The sequence below is a fragment of the Protopterus annectens genome, chromosome 12.part0 (assembly GCF_019279795.1).
Source record: "Protopterus annectens isolate FY-2018-M chromosome 12.part0, PAN1.0, whole genome shotgun sequence".
Taxonomy (NCBI): Eukaryota; Metazoa; Chordata; order Ceratodontiformes; family Protopteridae; genus Protopterus; species Protopterus annectens.
This window is the reverse complement of record NC_056746.1, coordinates 1,074,748,952-1,074,772,432: the sequence shown is the minus strand read 5'-3', so window position 1 is coordinate 1,074,772,432 and position 23,481 is coordinate 1,074,748,952. Positions and strand designations below refer to the sequence as shown.

The following is a 23,481-nucleotide window of genomic DNA, read 5'->3' as shown; positions in this document are numbered from 1 at the left end:
TCTGGAAATCAAATCCAACTTATATTGGGAAACAAACATGTGGGGAGAAGATCATGTTGCTGTCGCACAAATGTCATCTAAAGACTGACTATCTGCAAAGGTAATGGAAGTAGAAACTGCCCTGGTTAAATGAGCCCTCACTGGTGTGGCTAAAGAAATACCCTCTGAAGAATAAATAAAGGAAAAACATTGCGAAATCCAACGGGAAGTCGAGACTTTCGAAATACCCCTGCCTTTTCTATTAACAGAGAAGGCCAGAAATACCCCTACCTTTTCTATTAACAGAGAAGGCCAGAAATAGTTGGTCTGAATGCCTACATTCTCGCGCTCGATGTAAATAAAAGCGAAGTTGACGAACATCCAGTGTGTGCAGAATATATTCCCCTTTATTGGAAAAGTTAGGAAAAAACACTGGTAAGTGAATACATTGGTTGATATTCGGCAATGGTTGATATTCGCTGGTAAAGCCACTTTATGCATGAAGGATGGATCAGGTTTTAGAGACACTCTGTCCTTGTGGAAAATTAAATAGAGTGGCTTGAAGTAAGAGCTTGCAGCTCTGAGACTCTCTTTGCCAAAGTAATTGCCACTAAAAAGGCAGTCTTCCTGGAGAGAAATTTAATATTGCACAAAGCCGCTGGTTCAAAGGGAGGTTTTGTTAAAGACTGAAGCACCAAAGTCAAATCCCATGGAGGAGAAGGTTTAACAGGAGGCCTTAATAGAAAAATTCCTTTTGAAAAGGCCTTACAGAGGCATGCAGAAAAAGTCAAACCACCACCAAAGTGAAAATCTGAAATGGCTGCCAAATGTACCTTAACAGTGGAAAAACTAGCTCCTTCATTAAAAAGAGAGGTCAAGAAGAGAAGTATTTCGGTATAGGGCCAGAGAAGAGGTCTAAATTCTTATTCTTTGCCCAAACCGCAAACCTCTTCCATTTACTGGAATAAACTTTTCTGGTAGAAGACCTCTGGGAAGCAAGAATCTTTCATGGATGAAGCTAGCCTGGACTAAATCACTGGAAGCGGACATACCACACTGTCAGGCGTAGAGTCTGAAGAATCGGGAGTGGTAGAAGAGAAGGATGAGATAGCAGATCCGAAATTGGATCGAGCACCCAGGGTGGATGCCTCAAATGAGACAGTAGAAGGGGGAACCACAACTGCCAAGGCCAAAAGGGGGCAATGAGGATCATTTGACTCTTGAAGAGTCTGGCTTTCTGAAGTACTCTGGGGATTAGGAGTAATGGAGGAAAGGCGTAGAGGAGACCCGGAGGCCAATCGTGGGAGGGCGCGTCCCTGGGGGATTCCCCCTCTGGGGGGATCAATGCAAAGAAGTTGCTGCATTTGTGGTTAAGAGGAGATGCAAACAGATCACAGCTCAGATCACCCCACCGATGTGAGATCTGTTGAGCCACCATTGGATTCAGGGACCACTCGTGAGGAGTTAATATAGCCCTGCTCAGTTTTTGTCTGCCAACACGATGGATGCTCTGGGAATGTGCGTTGCAATGAGAAAACATCCCATTGCCATCACCCATTCCCAGACCCTCATAGCCTCGCGCCACAGCAGATAAGAATGTGTGTCCCCTTGCTTGCTTATATACCACACAACAGCCATGTTGTCTGATAGAACCGCAATCGTCCCATGAGGAAGGCAGTCTTGAAAGGTTTGCAATGATAAAAAGGACTGCTCATTTCCAGAACGCTGATATGCAGTTTGGTCTTTGAGGGCAACCAAGTCCCTTGGACCGTCTGACCCTGGAAATGCCCCCCCACCCCAGGAAGGAAGCATCCGAGGTGACTGTCACCGCAAGAGTCGGATGAATAAAAGGTCTGCCTGCTAGAAGATCCGGAGATAGAATCCACCTGACACTTGCAGCAGCTGGAGAGGCCACAAAAGTTCCTCACCAAAAGGATAAAGGGTCTCAAACATCTGTCCTATGCTGCCCGACTGAAAGAACTCCAGCTCTATTCAGTCGCTTACCGCTTGCTCAGAGGTGACCTTTGCCTAACATACAAGGCCATGTCAAACCCAGATTTGATGAATATGCTTCACCTCAAAAAATCTAGATCCGTCAGGGCCACAAGGGCGGGAGACTTAAACCTCGACACGGCTATTAATAGGACGTGCTGGAGGGATAGATTCATCACCCAAAGACTCCCTATGCTGTGGAATAAAATCCCGGTATATGTGAGGCAGAGCACCTCGCTGGCCTTGTTCAAGAGAAATCTTGACCAATGGATGGGAGATCGCAGATATACCCCAGGGATTACCTCAGTGTCACTGCTCAACAGAGGCACAGCAAAATAATGGGTATAGTTCCCCATACTAAAGGGGTGGCGTAAGCCACAAAACTATGGGCTAGGCTTGTAAATGCCCTCGGGCAGATAGCCTAGTATGAACCTATGAACCTATGAACCATGACAGATGCTTGTGACACGCAGAGGTGAGCCAAATTGGAAAAGACAGAGGGTGCTGCCATGCTGACCACTGAACTGCGAAGGTCCACTGAAGGACCCTCATGTGGTACAGAGACATTGGAACCAAATAAACGGCTGCAGCCATAGATCCTAGTGCCTTGAGAATGAGCGAGACTGGAGACCAAGTCAGTTCCAGCAAGGTCTGAACCTGGTCGCGAATAAGCGACACCCTTCAAGGAGGTAAGGCTGCAATCCGACAGGTGGTGTCCAACAGAGTGCCTATGAATTCCAATTTTTGTGTTGGAGTCAGGGAGGATTTTGCAATGTTCACTGTGATCCCCAAGCGATGGAACAGGGACAGAACGTAGTGAATATTGTCCAGTAGTTGATGCCTTGTGGGGGCCGTCTGGAGCCAATCAGCCAAATAGGGAAAAACTTGGTTTCCCTGCAGTCGGAGGTGAGCTGCTACCACAGCCATACATTTGGTGAACACACAGGGGGGCTGAGGTGAGAACAAAGGGCAGGGCCTGGAACTGGAAATAAGACTCCAAAGTGAAAGTGGAGAAACCTTCTGGACAGTCGATCCATCCTTACATGGTAGTACGCGTCCTGAAGGTCTACTTGAGCACATCCAGTCATTGCTGTGCAATAAAGGCACAATCGACTGTACAGTTACCGTCTGAAACTTCGACTTCCGCATGAATTGGTTCACTCGACTGAGATCCAATATAGGACGTAGGGTCCCCTGATTTTTTTAAACCAAAAAGAAGCATGAATAAGTTCCGGATCCTCTGTGCCCTGTGGGGACCTGTTGGGTGGCTCGTTTTTGAAGAAGGCTTACGACCTCCTTTCCAGCTGCCTCTTCTTGACTGGGTGGCACGTCTGAAAGAGGACTGAATTTTGGGGGAGTTTCCAAAATGGGAATGTAATAACCCCTGGATACAATTGCTAGCACCCACTGATCATTTGTGATACTTGCCCAGGCTAAGGGGTGCAGCAATAAATCAACCCCTGGCTACCTCCAGGGAAAGACAGTCGGGCAATGCCTCAGGGATGTTGTAAAGGTTTCTCAGAGAAGGGCTCCCTGGAACCTTGGTTTTGAGGGCCTCCTCTGCCCCTCGGGCGACGTCTATCATTGAAACCTCTTTCCCGTCCCCTGGAAGAGGAATCCTCCTGAACATCCTGAAAAGGAGACGGTGCCTTCCTGAACCACATTTTCTTACTCCCCTTCTGGGTCTTGGGAAAGGACCTCTGAGGGGCAGAAAACCTGATCCTAAATGCTGACAAGGTCTTCACTTCCTGTTCACTGTGGGTCAAAGTGTCTTTCACAGTGGGACCAAAAGAGTGGAACCATCAAAGGGGCCATTAACAAATGATGTATCGAAGGCCTCTGCAAACCTGCTCAAGCGGTGCCAGGCATGACACTCAATAGCTATACCACAGCCCTCAGCCCATGAGGACCCTTCCACAGCATTGGAAAGGAGTCTCATGGACGAATTCACCACAGAATGAAAGGCTGACAGCTTTGGAAAATTAACCTTAAATTCCTCCTCAGACATGATCCCAGAGAGGGATGAAGACAGTTTTTACCAAATCCCTCTGGAGACGGGTAAAATGCACCAGGTAATTTAGAGCTCCCAGACTGAAAGCAGCTGAAGCAAACACCCGCTTTCCAAATCAGTCCATAGCCCTCAACTCACGACTGGGCAGATGGACAGAAGAACTCTGCTCTGCCAATTCCTTTTTGTGGCAGCGGCCACCACAATATCAACCAGGACCGCTTTGGACCAAAAGGTTCTGTCTGGGGAAGGGCTCAAAAATCTGTCTGCTTTCTTGGGCACTAGCTCCTTCCAGGCCCTGCTGACCACAAGATCAATGACAGGATCAGCAGGGGGGGGGGGGACTCGGGACGTAGATGGCCCCACACCAAAAGCCCCCAGGAAAACAGATTCCTCCGAAGACAGGGTGTGGAGAGACCAACTGCCTTTGGCCTTGAGGATCACAAGTACATCTCCAAAGGAGACGTCCCCCAGCGGAGATCTTGGAGACCCAACCTCCTCATCAGCATCAGTGTCCTCAGTAAGAGACTCCATAGGGGAGTCGAGATGTCTCCTCTTAAGTCCTCTTCCTGGGAACTTCCTATGCTGGGGTTGGCAGGGAAGACTCTGAAGAGGAAGGGACACCTGTGGGGGGAATATTCCCCTGGAGACCAAGTTGGATGGGCTGACTTGGAGGAGGATGAGACAAGCCGCTCAGAAACTGGGCCTGGGTAGGAGAACATTGCATGAGAGAGGCAGCTTTCGCATGGCACCAGACCAAAACTGTCAAAGGTCGAGGCACACAGGGAAAGAGACCAGTCCAAAAACCTGGGCCCGAATCCAATCCCATGGATGCTGGCTCAACTAGGCTGGCCGGGTGGACTGTCCCGGGGGAACAGAAACAGTGCCAGCCATTGATCCCATCAGGGAAGGGCCCAAACTGGGTCCTAAAACTCCCCTAGCCTCCACCCCACTCAACAGTCCCTGAGAATCCAAGCCACTGATTGGATGAGGAGCGATCGAAGGGGGGGTGGGAAATTGGATCCCTGACCTATGGGTTGGGGAAGCCAGAAGCCCCAAATCCATCTGAGCTTTCAGGAAGGCTCACATCATCCTGTCCATATCCATAGGGAGGACCCTCCTGGAGGATCAGGAGGAAATAGAAGACCTACTAGGAGAGTCATGCCTGGAGCTAGAGTGTCTTCTCTTGCGCTCCCTGGAATGAGATCTAGTTGGGGAAGACAGCTGCTTAGGGGGCAGCTGTCTTCTCCAGCTAGAGAAGACAGCTGCTTAGGGGGCAAGGGATCCAATGGAATATCCTCCACTACTATAGGCTCTGGCACAACTCTCGGATCCAACTGAATAGGAATAGAGCTCAACAAAGGATCCAAGGAAATGCTTCTTGAATCCCTCAGATCCGAAAAGGGTTGGATCCGAAGGTACGGTGCCTCCCCTCAGATCCAAAATTCCAGGGACAAGGTCCCTGGATCCGGGGGGAGACATCGAAGTCACCGGATCGGAGAGCTTAGGGTCAGAGCCCTTGGAAAGTACAGTTGTGTACACTTACCATAAATGTAGATGTTCAAGTGTATTCACTGTTGCAGCCATTACATTTGGGTAATCTGCTGGCAGGTTGCCCTCAGTCAGCCTGATTAACAAAGTCTTGGGTCCTGCGTCGGTTGCTGTCCCTTCTTCCAGGACGTCAGGGGTATAAAACATGCTGCAGACGCCATTACATCAGTTTTTCTTGCCCCAGATATCAGGTGCCCCTGGAATGGGGTGCAAAATATATATATAAATAATTTAAAACACAGAAATATACCTCCAGACAAAAGCAAATACACCAAAAAGGCTTTTAAGTGTAGTAAAATAAAATAGAGACATAGTAAGAGAAAAAACAGGGGGCTGGAGGGAGGGAGGGTAACCAGGACTGCAACAGTGAATACACTCTAATATCTACATTTATGGTAAGTGTACATAACTGTACTATGTTCTTCGTGTTTCACTGTTGCAGTCATTACATTTGGGTAGATTCCCAAAGCTATGGTTGGGAGGATGGATGTATACAGTATTAGGACCGGCTACAAGGCCCTGCAAAACAGCAGTGGCAAAGCCAGCTCTGGATTTAGAGAAAATTGGTAAATGGTAATGTTTGGTGAAAGTATGAACTGAACTCCAGGTAGCCACTTCTAGAATATCCCTGGTAGGAACAACTCTGAGAAAAGCTGTAGAAGTAGATGCAGCCCTGGTGGAATGGGATCTGATCCCCTGGGGGATAGGTTTACCATGGTGCTTATAGCAGAAATGAACACAATGGCTTATCCATTTGGAAATGGTTTGCTTTGAAATAGCCTTTCCCTCTGCCCCTGCAGCAAATGCTACCAGCAGTTGTTCAGATTTTCTTCAAGATTTAGTCCTGTCGGAGTAAAATCTAAGTTTTCTGTGTACATCCAATGAATGCAGAATCCGCTCCCCCTTGTTTTGTGAATTGGGAAAGAAAGTTGGCAAATGAATGGACCGATTAAGAGCTGCACTGGATATCACCTTGGGCATGAAGGATGGGTTGGGTCCTGAGTGACACCCTGTCAGCATGAAAAATGGTGAAAGGCTCCACTGCCATAAGGAGCTGTAATTCAGAAATCCTAGCCGGAGTGATTGCTAAAAGGAAGGCTGTTTTCCAGAAAAGAAATTTTAAGTCTGCAGTAGCAGCTGGCTCGAAAGGAGGGACAGTGAGTTTCTCCTATACAAAGTTAAGGTCCCAGGCAGGGGTAGGAGCTCTCCTGGGCGGCCTCAAGTTTTTGGCCCCTCTGAGATGCTACTTTAGCAGAGGATGAGAGAAGAGGGGTGGTTCTGTGTTGTAATGAGCTGAAATGGCTGAGGCATGGACTTTAATCAAAGAAAAAGACAGGCCCTTGTGAAGCATCTCAGTTAAGTGTTGCAAAATCTGAGGTAAATTGGGCACTGCTGTGCTTATCCCTCGAGATTGATTCCAGGCACAGAATCTTTTCCATTTGTCAGCATAAGATTTTCTAGTACTAGGTCTTCTCGCCTCCAAAATGACATCCATCACAGGTTTGCTGAGGGATGCTAAGGGGGGAATTTAGGTGATTGGCCAAGCTGCAAGATTCAACGTTTGGAGCGGAGAGTACAGAATTTGGTTGTTCTGCTAAGACAGTAAGGAAGGTGTCTGAGGCAGGTGCCATGGAGAAATTTGTGACAGACTGCACAGGCGTCGGTACTATTGCTGGCGAGGCCAGTCTGGTGCAATCAAATTCATTTTTGGTTTGTCCTGTTTGACTTTTAGTAGAACTTTGGAGAGCAGAGGCAGAGGGAGAAAGGTATCAAGTGATAGGTTTTCCCAGCTGAAGGAAAGAGCATCCACTTTCCAGGCTTTTTTTTTTTTTATGAGGAGTTCTTGTGCAAAATTTGTCCAACTGGTAGTTCTGGGGTGAGGCAAAAAGATCTATGTCTGGGCTCCCCCCATTTGCGTGTCAACATGTTGAAAATCCATGGTTCCAGTTTCCATTCGTGTAGGTCCATAAGATTTCCGCTTAGTTTGTCGGCCAAAATATTCTGCTTTTCTGGCAGGAATTGAGCTTGTAGTTGTACTTGATAGCTCAAGGCAGTGTTCCACAATGCCATGGCTAGTCTGCAGAGGGGGTAGGAATGTGTACCCCCCCCTGCTTGTTTATGTACTACATAACTGTGGTGTTGTCCGTCTTTACCATTAGTTGTCCTGGATGAAGGTAGTCCTTGGAGGCTGTCAGTGCATTCTGTACAGCTAGCATTTCTTTTTGATTGCTATGAAGGTGCATTTGATTTGGGCTCCATTTGCCCTGAATGCACTTCCCTGCCAGATGAGCCCTCCCCCATGCACAGTCTGATGCGTCTGTAGTTAGGGTTTGGGAGGCAGGGGGTGGGGTGAATGGCAGTCCCTTGTTTTGGTGGCAGGCCTCTGCCCACCATAGGAACTCTAGTTGCAGGCAAAGAATGATAGGAATCATTGTTTCCAGGCTGTGACAATGTTGACTCCATAAACTTTTTACGTACCACTGAAGTTTCCTCATATGCAGTCTTGCATATGGAATTAGAAGAATGCAGGTGGCCATGAACCCCAAGGCTTGCAGTATTTGTCTTGCAGATAGCAGGGTTTTTGTGGCCACCTGTTTGAAGTAGTGTCACCAAATGAAGTTGCTTTTCTGGCGTAAAGAAAGCCATCTGGGTAGTTGTATTCAAGCTTGCACCCAGGAATGTATTTTTTTTTAAAGGGTACCAATTGTGATTTATTTTCATTTATGGTGTACCCTAGACAAGTTAGAACCCTTTTTACAAACGCCAGATGTTTTAGAAGAATGGCCTTGTTTTCTGCTTGAATTAGACAATCGTCCAGGTATGGATATATTTGAATATTTCTTTGCCTGCAAAATGCAATTACTGGAGCTAGGCACTTTGTAAATACCCTGGGTGTAGTAGATAAGCCAAAGGGCAGTGCAGAGAACTGATAATGCAAGTAGCCTGCTTTGAAGCACAGGTATCTTCTGCAAGATTCCCTGACTGGGATATGCAGGTAAGCCTCTTAAATCTAGAGTTGCCAACCAGGCATCTTTGCCTAGCATACGAAGTAACTGGTGAAGAGTCAGCATCTTGAATTCTGGAATGTACAGAAATGTGTTCAGAGTAGACAGGTCCAGAATTGGACGCCATGATTTGTCTTTTCTGGACACAAGGAAAAGTCTGGAACAGAAACCTTGTCCCTTTTCCTCTTCTGGTACTAGCTGAATTGCCCCTATGTTTAGGAGGGAAAGAACTTGTTTCTGCGCCTCTGCCCACTGATTTGGGGGCAGGTCTGGCCCTCTGTTTGGAGTTGGCAATGTGTGGAAATGAAATCTGTATCCCTGGGACGCTATATTTAAAACCCATTTGTCCTGGGTTATAAGCTGCCAGTTTTTTGCATGAAGAGCCAGTTTTCCCCCCAAAGGGGCGGCTAAGAGGGGAGTGCTTGGTAATTTTCAAGGAAAGTCATTGAGACTGTTTACCATAGGAAGGTGTCTTGCTATTTCCAGATTTGGAAGTGGAGGCACCCCATTGCTTAGTTCTGAAAGTCCCTTGGGACTGAAACCTGGTGCTTTTGGAATGTCTGGGTTTGGCTAGAGTGGTTCTGGAAGGAACTGGAAAGGACCAGTTCTTAGTAGACCAGTGCCTACTGAATCTTGGAGGTTGTACTTGTAAGAAAGCTTTCACAGTTTGCATAGATTTAGCTTTATCTTCCATCTTTTTTAGAACTTCTTCAGCCTTATTGCCAGACGGTCCTGCTGCAAAGGAGCATCCAACAATTTTGCTTTAACATGATCAGGCAGAGATTGCTCCACAAGCCAAGCTTGCCTTCTAAGCACAGACTCAGTAAGAGCAGCCCTGCAAGAGGCCTCTAAAGAATAAAAACCACATTGCAAAGTAGGTTTTCCAACTTGTTCAGCTGAATGCAATAAATTCTGTAAATCCTTATTTTCCACACAGTCAGAAATCAACATCATTTTCTGTTTAAGCAATCCCATGATATGCTGTTTATATTTTAGCATATGGAATTGACAGTTTAAAGCCCTGATTGCCAAGGTTGCAGAAGTATAAACCTTTTTACCCCTACCTATCCAGCGCCCTGGATTCTCTATCAGAACGGGTAGGATTTTTAGCAGTAGAAGCCTTAATGCCCTTGGGCCCCTGAGAAATTGTTTCAGGGTCCGCAACAGGGTTTTTGAAAAGGAATTTGTGGGAGTCAGGAACCCTGTAGTATCTGTCTGGCTTACAAGGGGCCGGAGGCAGGGAATCAGGGGCCATACTGGATTCTGAACACAATCATCAACGTCTAGTACAGGAGGTATAGCCAAAGGCCTATGCTGTTTCCCAAGAAAAATCCTCAAGGGGAGAAGCAGAAGGAATGGAATCCTCTGCATCACAGTCCTCATAAGTAGGTCTGGACAAATCCTGTACATTAGAAGAGTCAGAAGAAACAGAGTCCAGTTCAGAAGATTCATAGTCAAGTCCAGCCCTAGGTCTCTTAGAAAGGGGGGGGGGGGTTGACTACCCTGATTACAGTAATTAAGTCTTCAGCCATGCTGGTCATTTGTTTTTTAGGCATAGGGGCCTGAACATGTTGCCTGGGTGTGATTTTTTTACAAATGGATCGAGATTTTAGGCCTTAGTAATGAAGGTGGTGTCGATTTAATATGCAAGTATGTAGGCCTGAATACACCCTCAGAAGCTGGTGCCTGCACAGCAGCTCTGGACCCATCCAAGGTAGAGATATCCATGGATTCCATAGGTGAAGCATCTTGCGGTATACTGGACTCCGAATGGGTATCAGTAGAGGCCTGCGAATCAGAAGTAGTGGGTATCAGGGGCTGCAAAAACGCCTCACTGAGTACCGGCGAACTGGCGACTGACTTAGGAGAAACATCGGCGGCAGTTTTGGACTTCAGCGGCCTGTCTCTGTCTTTATCTTTGCGTTTTTTCGGAATCCCGGTAGTCGGATGGCTAACCGATGACATTTCTGGATAATTAAACCGAGAACCGAAATATTTAGAGGTAAAAATGTACTGACAATGGATAGTGCGCTGATTAAATAAATCACAAAACTGACACAAGGTACGTCGTGGTCAGGGCCTAGGCAAGGAATACAGAACAAATGAAAATCTTTATGAGGTATTTGCTTTCCACAAGTAATGCAATTATTAACTTTTACTGACATTGGTAAGGAGCAAGAAAAAGTTTCCCCAATGGGGTACTTGGCTTTAAGTTGAAGACTTCGGTTCTGAAACTCGAAAACAAAAATTTCAGGAGTCGGCCAACTGGCACTTGTGAACTGCTTCTGCTTCAGGCACCACACAGCAAGAAAGACTGATGTAATGGCGTCAGCTGCATGTTTTATACCCCTGACGTCATGGAAGAAGGGACAGCAACCGAAGCAGGACCCAAGACTTTGTTAATTAGGCCGACTGAGGGCAACCTGCCAGCAGATTACCCAAATGTAATGACTGCAACAGTGAAACACAAAGAACATCGAGGATGTGTGTGTGTGGAACTACCAGACAACTCTAAAATGCTGTACTAGCACCAAGAGCAGTGTGGGGATCACGGGGCGAGGGAACTACCAGACACCAGGGCTTATTTTAAATGCTGTGATGGCACCAATGTTATGATTGGGAACAGAGGTGGAGGGATGCGCTACACCACAAAGGAATATTCTGTAAAGTGTCCATGGCACAGACATCATAATGGGGATCAAGGGTGGGGGGATACACTAGACACTAGGGATGATTCTCTAAAGTGCCATACCAGCACCAACACTAACAAGGATCAAGTGATGCGGGATGCACTAGACCATCAGGGACTAAAATGTGTGTCTCAGTGTCAGTAAAGCATTACGGGAGGAGACCCAGGGAGGCTAGTAGTAGGAACAGGTACAGGGACTGTGGTATGTCTGTGTTAGTGTTTGTGTACTTGTGTGCCAGAAAGAGACTGGGGGGAATGCCACTGCCTGCACGAGCAACAAATTACTACCACAACATGCAGATCAGCACACTGTGGTAGTAACTGCAATCCAGAAAACATGCAAATTAGCCAATAATGAGGTCTTACCCCCATCATGGGTAGCATGTTTCTGAATCACAAATGGCCATGATGCAGTGCAATGGCCTTTCTTGCATTAACTGTGTGGCTTTGTTCTAAGAACTTTAATTCCCAGGATGCTGTTTTTACATAATGGACTTTCACACAGCGTGTAAATACACATATATATATATATATATATATATATATATATATATATATATATATATATATATATATTTTTTTTTTTGCCTGCAGTCATAGTACAATTACTTGCTCTTTCATATCTATTGCTATCCCATCTTAATAGTTCTTATCCCAGTGGTGTGCAAGAGCTATTAATCTCGGTTTTTGCATCATATATCATAGTATTGAAGGTTATTGGCCCACTGAAAACCCAAAGTGTCATCTCAGAGTTTAGCCACCTTCCTTTTCTGATTCAACAGTTCTACATTTTATGAGCAAATATCCAGTACAATATGGCTTTCATGTTGTTATATTAGAAAACTGTCTTTTAGCTGCTAACATACCACAGAGCAGACCTTTAGCTCTACAGCTTTACTTTTTCTCTTTTGTGGTCTACCTTTCTATTCTCTGGATTTTACTTTATAATTTCTTGCAAAACTATAGTCCTGTACTTACCTGATTGTTTCTGCTGTTCTTCCCTACTTTGTATCCATTCCACATCTCTTATTCTTCCCTACTTTGTGTCTACTCCGCATCTCTCATTCTGTCTGTTTTAGAGTTTTACTTTCCTTTTCATGCCCATAGTGCTTTGCGGCATTTAAAAATTACTTGCTGGCATTCCGCACCATCTTTCATATCTGTTGCTATCACATCTTAATCGTTCTTGTCCTGGTGGTGTGCAGGAGCCATTAATCTCTGTTTTTCTATCATACATCATAGTACTGAAGGTATTTTTCAAATGTAGTGTTTTTATCTTTATGTATTGCTGTGTCGTAGTATTTTGAGGGTCATTCGTTATCTCTTACTGTTAGCTTTCTATGGGTGCATCTTTCTTGTCTAAAGTACTTGTTAAATATTAGTCATTTGTCTTGCTTCTACTTGTAACTTAAACTTCAGTTTTATCTTACATGCGGCATATTTAGCTGTTACCTGACATGTATATTATCATGTTGCTATTTACCCATTTTGTATAAATGCATTTACGTTTCAGCAATATCTTTTTCAGCTTATCCAAGCTGTATTTCTATTTTTTCATTGTTGCTACTGCATGTCCGTTGTACGCAACATACAGGAGCTGTATATCTGTACTAGTATATTGTATTTCAGCTGTCTGCATCTTGCTTATTTATGGCATAGCTGTTTGTATTTTTCTTCTGTTGTGTCTTTTTTTATTCTTTTACTACTGTAATTCTGGACACACTACTGTGTGCTTCTGAATGTGCAATACTGTCTCAGTGTTGCATTTTTGCTGTTAGTTCTGACAGATAATATTTATAGTATTTATTCTGCTGCGTTCTTTGCTGCGGTTTTCACTGCATTGTCCTGTTTCTACTTATAACAAGCAATGTTTTTCTTGTCCATAATTTGTTTTTGATAATAACTAAATATTTCACTCCACATTTTCAATTGGTACTGCTGTTGTCTGTTATCCTATATATCAACTTCTTACTGCAGCTTTACATGTAAATTTTCTGTTCACCCTTTCCTTTAGCAACAGTATGTGTCCCTATTTCTTAGCTATTAGTATCTCTATTTCATAGAGTTTCACATCCTATTACCTGTAGCTTCCTCTTAGGTGTTTAATAACATCTCAATTCTTAGGTTATCTGACCCTGCAAAATCAAAATATCATCTCAAAGTTTGACCACCACCTTTTTCCCCGATTCAACAGCTCTACATTTTACCAGCAAATATCCAGTACAATATGGCTTTCATGTTATTATACTAGAAAACCTGCTTGTTTATAACTGCTAACACACCACCGAGCATACATTCAGCTCAACAGCTTTACTTTTTCTCTTTTGCTGTCTACTTTTGTATTCTCAGGATTTTACTTTAACAATTTCTTGCAGAACTATAATCCTGTACTTACCCAATTGTTTCTGCTGCTCTTCATTACTTTGGGGTCTACCCACTCCACTCATGCTCACTCCACTCTACCCTACCCCCAATTCCCACCCACCCCCCCTCTACCTCTACATTTATACCTTTAAGCTCCTCCCTCTAAGCATACCTCTTCCTTCTGGTACCATTTAAAGACTTCACTTATTCACTCTACCTTTAACACTCCCATTATCTCTTTTCTTCCTTCCAATTATTTCAGCCATACTTATGTACCCCCATAACACACTGTTTCTCACACTCTATTCTTTTGATTCTATCACAGTCTTTATCACATTTCTTGTACACTCACATCATGTTTTCAACATCGCCTTATATTTACCTCCACTTCCCATTAACAATGTTACTTCTACTTCTGACACACACTACATCTCTATACCCTCTCTCCACTATTCCCTACATATGCTCTCATACACAATCTGCACATAACCCATTTTCACCAAGCCTCTTTGTTGATAACCCCCTCCTCTGTAAGAGTCATTGTATACTCCATACTAAAAATACAAAATGTACCTCTCCAAGCTTTATTTTTGATAAATAAAATGTACCAGCTCCAGAGCAATACTCATCACTTACTCAAATCTTATCCTTGGTGGTGATATTCACCCCAGACCAGGTCCAAACTCTCCGCCTGTTCTCCCTAGTCATAATTCTTACTCTCTTTCCTTCACATCTCTTAGCTCCAGCTCTCACAGAACAATTATTCTTAATTTTCAAAGCATCTGTAACAATATTTCCAACTTCCATGCATGGTTATCACAGCACTCTCCTGGTATCCTAGCTGCCACATAGACCTGGCTTAAACCTACCATTAAACATACAGAAATATTCCCTCCCAATTAAAATGTTATTAGATCAGACAGCAGCCATAAAAACACTGGAGGAATTGCCCTCTTATCGTAACTCTCTTAACATTACTACTAATACTACATCCATTCATCCATTTCACAATGCATGAATCCTTATCACATTCCTAAATAACTCCAAATCTCTATGCCTTACAGTTATACAAATTCCACCTGGTCCAAGCATCCCTATCCTTGAGGACATACTATCCTGGACGTCTAATACCATACACAATTAAACTATCATACTAGAATATGCCAATATCAATTGGCAGAACCTTCCTTGTAATTTCCCTAGATTAAGCATTCACCTTTGTAATTTCACCCAACTCATCACCACCCCCACCAGATTCTCCAGTAAAAACAACCAAGGTTCCATACTTGACTGGATATTAGTTTCTGACTCCACTAAATTTTCCAATGCTGGGACCTTCCCTGATACTCAGTGATAATCTCCCTGCTTATGCCATTAGAATGGTCTCTCGCCTTCTAAAAGACCATCAGTACAAAACAATTCATAACATCTCTAACTTTAACCAACATTCACTAATTGAAATTTTAAAAAACATTAACTGGTCCATCCTTAAAATTCTTCCTATAGATATTGCTGTCAGTCATTTTAATTCAATTTTCCTTGGCATCCTAAACAGGCTAGCAGCACCACCACATAGGAAAAGGATCAACTATGCACCTTGGTTATCCAAAACTACTAAAGACCTTATGACATCTAGAGATGAGCTCTGGAAACTATGGCACACTTCTAAATCCCTCTCAGATTTAAATAATTACAGGCATCTCCGTAATCTGACTAAAAAGCAGTAACAAGAGAGACCACTATTACAAATTACTATTCACTAAAACATAACCCCCAGACATTCTGGTCATCTCTTTCATCTTTTCTCAATCCTGGTAAAAAAAAAAAAACAATCCTATCCCCCTTCCAGACAAAACCAACACACACATAGCTAACATCTTTAACCTCCATTTCATTCAATGCATACAAAATATTCCCTCAAACACTTCAGTGCTTCCAATCACATTCCACCTGGAATAGCTCCTTGCCTTCTCCCTCTCCCCTTCCCTCCCCCTTCTCCACCTGGAATAGCTCCTTGCCTTCTCCCTCCCCCCTTCACCCATGTTTACTCTCCCACGCCACTGCTTCCTCTACCTCACCAACTTTTTCTCTACAGCCTGTTCCTACTAGCACAGTTAAGAAGCACCTCCTCAAACTGAAAACTAGCACTAGCTCTCCTAACTACCTACCTGTTGAATATCCTAAGACGGCAGCTGATGCCATTGCGTATCCTGAATCCATTCGTATCAATAGATCTATTGTAGAATCTTATGCCCAACTCTCAGGAAAATCCTTCATTATACCATTACATAAAGGAGGCAACTCCATCAAATTATCCAACTATCGACCCATTGCCAGTCACCTTTCTCTAAACGTCTTGAAAAATATATCCATTCGCAACTACTCCACTACCTCCTTGACAATCAGCTACTCTCTCCTACACAGCACGGTTTTAGACCTGGACACAGTACTAATACAGCCTTACTATGTTTCACTGATACAATAATTAAAGCTTGTGACTCAGGTAAACTTGTATCCTCTTTGTTCCTTGACCCAAGGCTTTTGATACTGCTCATCATCTGCTAATACTAAAACTCACAAACCTTGGATTATCCCCTTCCACCTTCAGCTGGTTTTCCAGTTCTCTAATAGACAGCAGGCAGTCAGATGGCTAGACTCCTCCTCTGATTTTCAAAACATCTCAGCTGGAGCTCAAGGATCTATTCTTGGCCCCCTCTTATTCAACAGTTTTACTAATGGCCTATATACTACTTCCAAACAGAGTACATTAATACAGTATGTTGATTTCATAGTTATCTATTCATCTGATTCCATGCCACATCTTCAGCAAATTACCCAAACTATGTTCAGTTCCATCGAGACCTGGATTTCTAATCTACTTCTGAATCCCACTAAAACTAAACTTATGCTCTTCACCTCAAAACATACTCTCTACATAAAAAAACATGTTAGGACCACGAGAAGGTGGAGGCTAAGAGCCAGGACTTGCAGAAAGCTGTGAGAGGAGAAAAAAAAAAACTAAACTAGTTAGCCAGGTTAGTACGTAAAGGCATATGCTTATCTATGTGAACTCAAAAGCAGATTTAGCAGAGCATCAGGGAGGTAGACTATAAAATAAATGCAAAGCTTTGGGAAACTATATACATTTGTTACAATAAACAGGAAAATAAAATATAAGACTATAACAAATGCAATATATAAGCTAAATAAAATATAAAAATACAAAATAAATGAAAAGCTATGGAAAACTGTAGATATTTGTTACAATAAATGGGAGGAAACGGGGAGGTCCAGTAGTGTGCACAGCAAAAGAATCAGTAGGAGTATCATAGAAAGAAGATTATAATAGACCTACACTGCTCGCAGTCTGTTGATAAAAGCAGGACTTGCAGTAGCTTTTACTGGTTTGTACGGGGTTCCACTCTCCGTGTTCTTGTATGCAAGCAGTTGCTTCAGGTTTTTTTTTTTGTTTTGTTTTTGTTAGACTTTTGAATGTGGTTAAGGGAAGTTGTGCACACTACTGAGGGACGCCCGTGGAACAAAGGGAAACAAAGTCTCTATTCCTGGTGTGCTGACTCTGCAAATTCAGCAATTTCTGTGTACATTTCTACATTACTGTTGTGATGAAGTAGATAGCTATGGTGCTTTCCCACCACCATTCTGAAAATTCCTGTATTCTTGCCTGTGTTCACCCCTCAGCTTGCTCCCCCATTTTTCACCACTGTCCTATTAACCCCATTTTCACATGTTTAATCTGGTCCAAAAAAATAGAATCACACACAGAACACATAGCCAGAGACAGTCCATTACAAAAAGTGAAGGCTTTTAATCTCAGCATTTGCGCAGAACTTGGCATCATGCACTAATGCCAAGTGGCGGTGAATGGCATTTTACATCCTACGTTTTTGCCATTCGCCATAGGATATTCTCGTGAATGCTTGCTTGACAATCCACTGTTTTACAATTGGGGCAGTCATGGAAACAACATACTGTGAAACAGGTACCAGTCACTTCCAGTGCAGCAATATACATGAATGACAGTATACAGATGTCATCACAGCAGTATGTAATTACATGGGACAAGCACAGTGCTGTTATGTCGGTCTGTCCAGATACATGCATTTGCTACAAAACCTGCAATGTACACTAGCTGATCTTCAAACACTGCTGTTTTAGCACTTACAAATGTGCATTTTCACACCTTTAAAGCCAGACTTCTCCTGAGGCACTTGTAATTCATACTGTGTTCTTAAGATTGCATAACTAAATAGGTGGTTTGAATCAGGCAGTGTCAGGCAAATAAAGCTTCAACAATAGATGTGCTGTACCCACTTCCTCTCAGGAGAAACTAATTTTGGAGACAGCTCCCCCTACACTTTATTCCACTTTTAATAGCAACATCTTCTCTGCAACACACTGAGGAAATCATCCTGTCAAACGTGCACTCTCTCTTTAAATTACACTTCTCCTGTAGCACTTGCAAGTGATACTGTGTACTCTAGATTGTATTACTAGATGGGGAAGGAGGCTCAAATCAGACAATGTTGAACTTGGCTTGTATGTACATGTCTTAAGTGTCAGTTACACAGAATGTCATTGACAATGGCAGAGGGCTCCCATATCATCAAAAGCCACTTTTACCACAGACAACTTTTCTGCAACACACTGATGAGGTCAGCATTTCAAAAGTGGAAAGTCTACACAAGTCAAATGTCTCCTGTGGCACTTATGATTTGTAATGTAATCTCTAGACTGTCAGCTAGATAGGTACAGGGTTCAAATCTCACAATGGTAAATGTGTGTGTGTGTGTGTGTGTGTGTGTGTGTGTGTGTGTGTGTGTGTGTGTGTGTGTGTGTGTGTGTGTGTGTGTGTCAAGTGTCAGGCACATACAGCTTCATCAACAGATATGCTGCATTTACTTCTATTCAGAAGCATTTAAACTGGGAAAGGACTCCCCAAATCCTACTTTTAACACCAACATCTTCTCTACACCACACTCACGGAGGTCATCCCATCAAAGGTGACTCCAACACTATAAAAGTCTGACATCTCCTGTGGCGTTTTCTGTTAATACTGTGTGTACTGTAATATACAACTGGCTGCATCACAACACACATTATATACATATACTTACACTTAGAAGACCCATTTTCCATGGCAGAGAGCTATCCTATATATATTTCTAGCATCCCCAACAAAACCCAGTTTTGAAAAAAACACTGATTACACAATTCTTTCAAAGGTTGCATTATCTTACAGCTGTAGTATAGCTTATTGTGTTGCACTGGCTGTTGATACTATGCTCTGCAAACTAAGTAAATACATAGGTAGGTGGCTTGAATCTAGCACTAACGGACGTCTGTCTCTCTCTCTCTCTCTGTGTGTAGAAAAGGCATCAAATACATACAGGATGTATAGATGTACACCATTATTGTGCTCTTCCATCACTTCCTTTCTTTTTTTAGCAGAAACAACCTACTACGTGATGATGATGTCAGTTATTCACATGTGCATCATCACAGCTGTAAAACATCTAGTGTGGAGCTTGTAATTCAGGCAATGTTCTCTAGCTTGTCATCTTAGGTAGTTCAAATACAGCCATTATTACTTAGACTCAGTCATGTGAACATACATGTAGTTAACATGTAATTAACAATACTGTCACAAACATCTGCTGTGTACATGTACAGCTTGGGAATTCCTCTTGCAAGAGCTGTGGCTCATTTTCCACAGGGAAAAGTAGAGATGGTTTAAAACTGATGACATTTAATGAAATTATCTTTTTATAAAAGTAACACTGTGGTGGTGGTGCTGCGGTAGCATTGTCACCTCACAGTAAGACGTTGTCCTGTTCGATTCTCAGCTAAAGCGTCTTCTGTGTGGAGACGTGCATGAATGGGCATACCTTCGTTGAAGGTTGTGCGTCAGGGCTGGCAACTCGGTACGTAAAACTCTACTGCCAATCATTAGCAGACCGGGGTTCCGCTGTGGTGACCCCTAACCGGGAAAAGCCGAAAAATACAACATCCTTTTATAAAAATAGTAGTAAGACTTCTCTGAAATACTGAAATAAGATTATGCTCTGCTTATTGTTGCCTTAGTAAGCCATTTGTTTGAATCCATGATTATTTTCTACATATTGCATGATTGGGGTGCTACTGTCACAGTGAAAACTGCTCTATGCATTATATGTTTTGGGTCTACCGAGCATCAGGCAATATTTTATTACATATTGCACCCCCTCTTAACTGAATTACACACACATTTCCCTGGCAGAAATAACATGATGTAATGCCTTCAAATACCCAAATATCTCAGAACTATAAAACAATTTCTGCAGTGACATGTTCATTCTACACAATGTCATGCAACTTCTGTGGTCACATAGGTAGGTGTTCAAAAACTGCAGTGACTGATTGTAATTATTGTGTCTCAGTATACTGACATGCACAGATGATGTCTACCACAATTATAATGTATAAATTACATTGGGAGAGATCTCTCACATCCCTTTTATCTCAAACTGGTTTGCAACACAACCATATGCATATAATGGCTTCAAATAGGTAGAGTCTCATAGCTGTGTTAAGACCTTCACTGTGGCATGCGAGGGGCATACACATTTTATTAGCCTGTGGAATTACATAGGTGGATATTCAACTGCAGCAAAAGAGGATATAATGTTGGTGTACTGCCCTGATGCAACCACCACTGCATCAAGTTAACCATTTTTATGTTGGACAAAAAACTTTAAACACATCATAAGGTTTCATGGCACTGAGACAGTTCTGGGAATGTTGTGGCATGAGTGCTCCTGTGACAGATGCAGTGAGTAATGACCTGCACAGCATATCTGCACAGAATGTGGTTCAAATCTGGGAGCGTCTGTACAAAATAATGTGAACAGAAAAAGGTTCCTTGGCAAAGCAACATTGATACTGGACTGCTCACAGCTGTGTGAAGATTAAAATAGGTACTTCCTTTTCATCATTCTGGCAAATTAATATCTAAACTCCTTTCTTATTTCACACAGTAATTTCAGTTATTTATGACGAGCTCCATTGCTACCTCTTGTGGCAGATGCAGTCAGTACATAGCTTTGTAGAGTGTGCAGTATGGGAGGCAGGGTTTTGAATCTGGTAACATCTGTCAGTCAGATAACTGTGTCTGACAGGAGTGTCTTGTACAAAGAAAGTAGTTATGGCACAGAGGGCCACAATTTAAGGTATCACGCTTCAAGTTAGGGGATCCACACCAAATACAACAGGGAACTGATGCAAACCCTTCAAAGGTGTTCATGACACAAATTACATGCTCTTTCTGTGGCATGAATGGTTGATACGCAGCTGTCTGATATCTGTTATGGAACATGTTCAAGTCTGGCAAGATGCAAATATTGAATGTGTGTCAATAACTGTTCACATGCATTACTTATTTTCCAAATAATAATGCTGTATATTGTATGCCTTCAAACATTTATGTATTACTGCAATAAGTGTTCCACACTGTATAGCTTTATAGGACATGAGGACTTGCATAACATTTTTACTGCATAGCATACTACAAGATCAACAGAATGTTTGACTGGGCCTGTGTTATGAGACTTTGTATATGTGCTGTTTACTTGCTGTTACAGTAGTGTTCACTGCAATTCCTTCCGAGTCCCAGCATAATGATGTAGCAGATGCACATCATTTATGAGCAAAGACAGTGAACTAATGAATGTCATCAGATATGCATTGCCATTTGTCACGGACTTATTCTGACCGTTATATTACCATTTACACAAAACAAAAAACAATGCTTGTCTAATACATGTTAAAAGGTAATATACCCCTTCTACAGCTGCAAGTGACAACATATGGCAAAGACATGTCCCTTTCTGATGTGCATGACACAAGAGATGCGGGGTTAATTTCTTGTTAATACATGCTAAAGTGGAGAATACAATTGTACTGCCAGTTACCACTAATAAATTCCCTGCACATACATCTCATATGCAATAAACGGCAGTATATGGCAAATATCTCCCAACATATTTAGTGTCCTTGCTGTTATCTCAACACATCCTTTTATTAACATTCATATCACATGGGTTTCCCTTTTTTTACACTATTGCTATGTGCCCTTCTCACATCCTTTATTAGCATATCTGTTTTTATTTGTGTGCATGGGTCAATAATTGTGTACAGGATTAATAACCATTATATCAATATGAAAAGTATTTATGTTAAAAAAACACTCTGTGAAATAAGCACTTTTTCCCACATTTACCATACCCGGTTTCTTATTTCTGCACTAATATTACTGCATTATGTGCACCATCTCCCCACTTACCTTCCCCTGCATCTTATTTCTGTGAATAAACTTGCCCTTGCTTTGTATTAGTTGTCCATGGGTGCTCACTTACTAGGTTTGCCTACCCTTTTGTTCACATTGTATGCTTGAGCTTCCATGCATGCTTTCAAGGCTGCTAATACTTCCGCTGGCCGTGAAAAGGTGCTGATAAATGTGTATGCTTTCTAAGCAGCATGCATATTCAATGAGCACTGTTTCTCATTGTGCTAACTGAAAGCAAGCATGTAAGCTTAGCATGGCTATTAATGGATTATCTTATGACATAGCAGTTGAAGTAAAAAAAAAATGTTAAATAACCCACATGCTGCTGTTTCTTACACTATTGGTAACGATTATCAAAGAGTGCCAAATTTAAGTGACAGTGCTACTTTAGAAAGTAACTACGCTAAGCCTGTAAGAAATATTCCCTCCAGGTCTTAGGTACTGGTTCTACCTTATTCTGTCACTACTTTATAAAACTGACTTCTACTCAATTTCCCCTGACTAATGCAAAGTAATTTCATATAAATTTTCAATACAGTTCACCCGCAGAGGCTTGTACTACAACATTCCATTGTGATAAGTTTCAAAAGTTACAGTAAGGTCAGCACTACATTAAACATTTTCAAATTGGCTCTTATAAGTAGGGTGCAACTCAATACTTGCTTGGACTGTATGATGTGTTTAGGTGGCAAACATCCAATACCTTTTATTTCACAAAGTAAATGGAAGGTCTGACATTTTAGATAAGACTATGACTCACCATTATGAAATGAAATACAACATAAAGACACATGCACTCAAGTTACTTCTAATTTGATAAGATTATACCAGTACTTTTATAATGCAGCTACCTTTTCTACACTTGTAGACAAAATTTGTTCTTTGTGAGGTCTGAATTAATTATAAAGTATTACCCACAGTCACCATGGTTATCACCACTGTGGGAATTAAGACTTTTTCCCCCCAGTCTTGGACACCAAGTCACTAAAATTGTCCATCTCTAACAAAAAAAAATTATATCTTGACATCCATAATATTCAGAAATTACTCAACCATATACCATCAGTCCCCAAAACCACCACCACTCCCACCCATACCAGAATAAACAATCGTTTTATATACGCATTTTACAAGAAGCTTTTTATATATATATTTTTTGCTACTAGTGTTAACACCACTGACAAGAAATGTTGCGGAATGTGCATTCACAGAATCCATTTAAATAAATTATCAAACAGCAACAATAAAATGTGAATGCTGAAAATGTATTAAAATCACCGATATCACTTATATTTAATTGTGAGCTAAAACAAGCAAAGTCATTCTGTCTGTTCTGTCTTTACTGGAAATACGATACCTTATTTCTAAATAGAACCAAAAATAAGAACCCTAACTGCAGAGCATATGAATTGATTTCCTTACCTATAAGAACCAGCAACGACGTGTTCACAGTCTATTATCATAAACTTTTGCAACATTTGGCCCGTAAATTTCTGTCCGGATTTAGTGCAGTATGTGTCTCCTGAAACACTTCGGATTTTGAAGTTCTGAA

General features: G+C 42.3%; 1 protein-coding gene across 1 annotated transcript in view; it reads right to left on the bottom strand.

Annotated features, from left to right (window-relative positions):
* FAM83C (family with sequence similarity 83 member C) overlaps window positions 1-23,481 on the bottom strand; it is a 155,042-nt gene that overhangs the window by 36,476 nt on the left and 95,085 nt on the right. Inside the window, exon 3 of the mRNA XM_044090090.1 lies at window positions 23,352-23,476. Within this exon, the coding sequence (XP_043946025.1) occupies window positions 23,352-23,476 (125 nt within the window). The remainder of the gene's footprint in view (window positions 1-23,351; window positions 23,477-23,481) is intronic.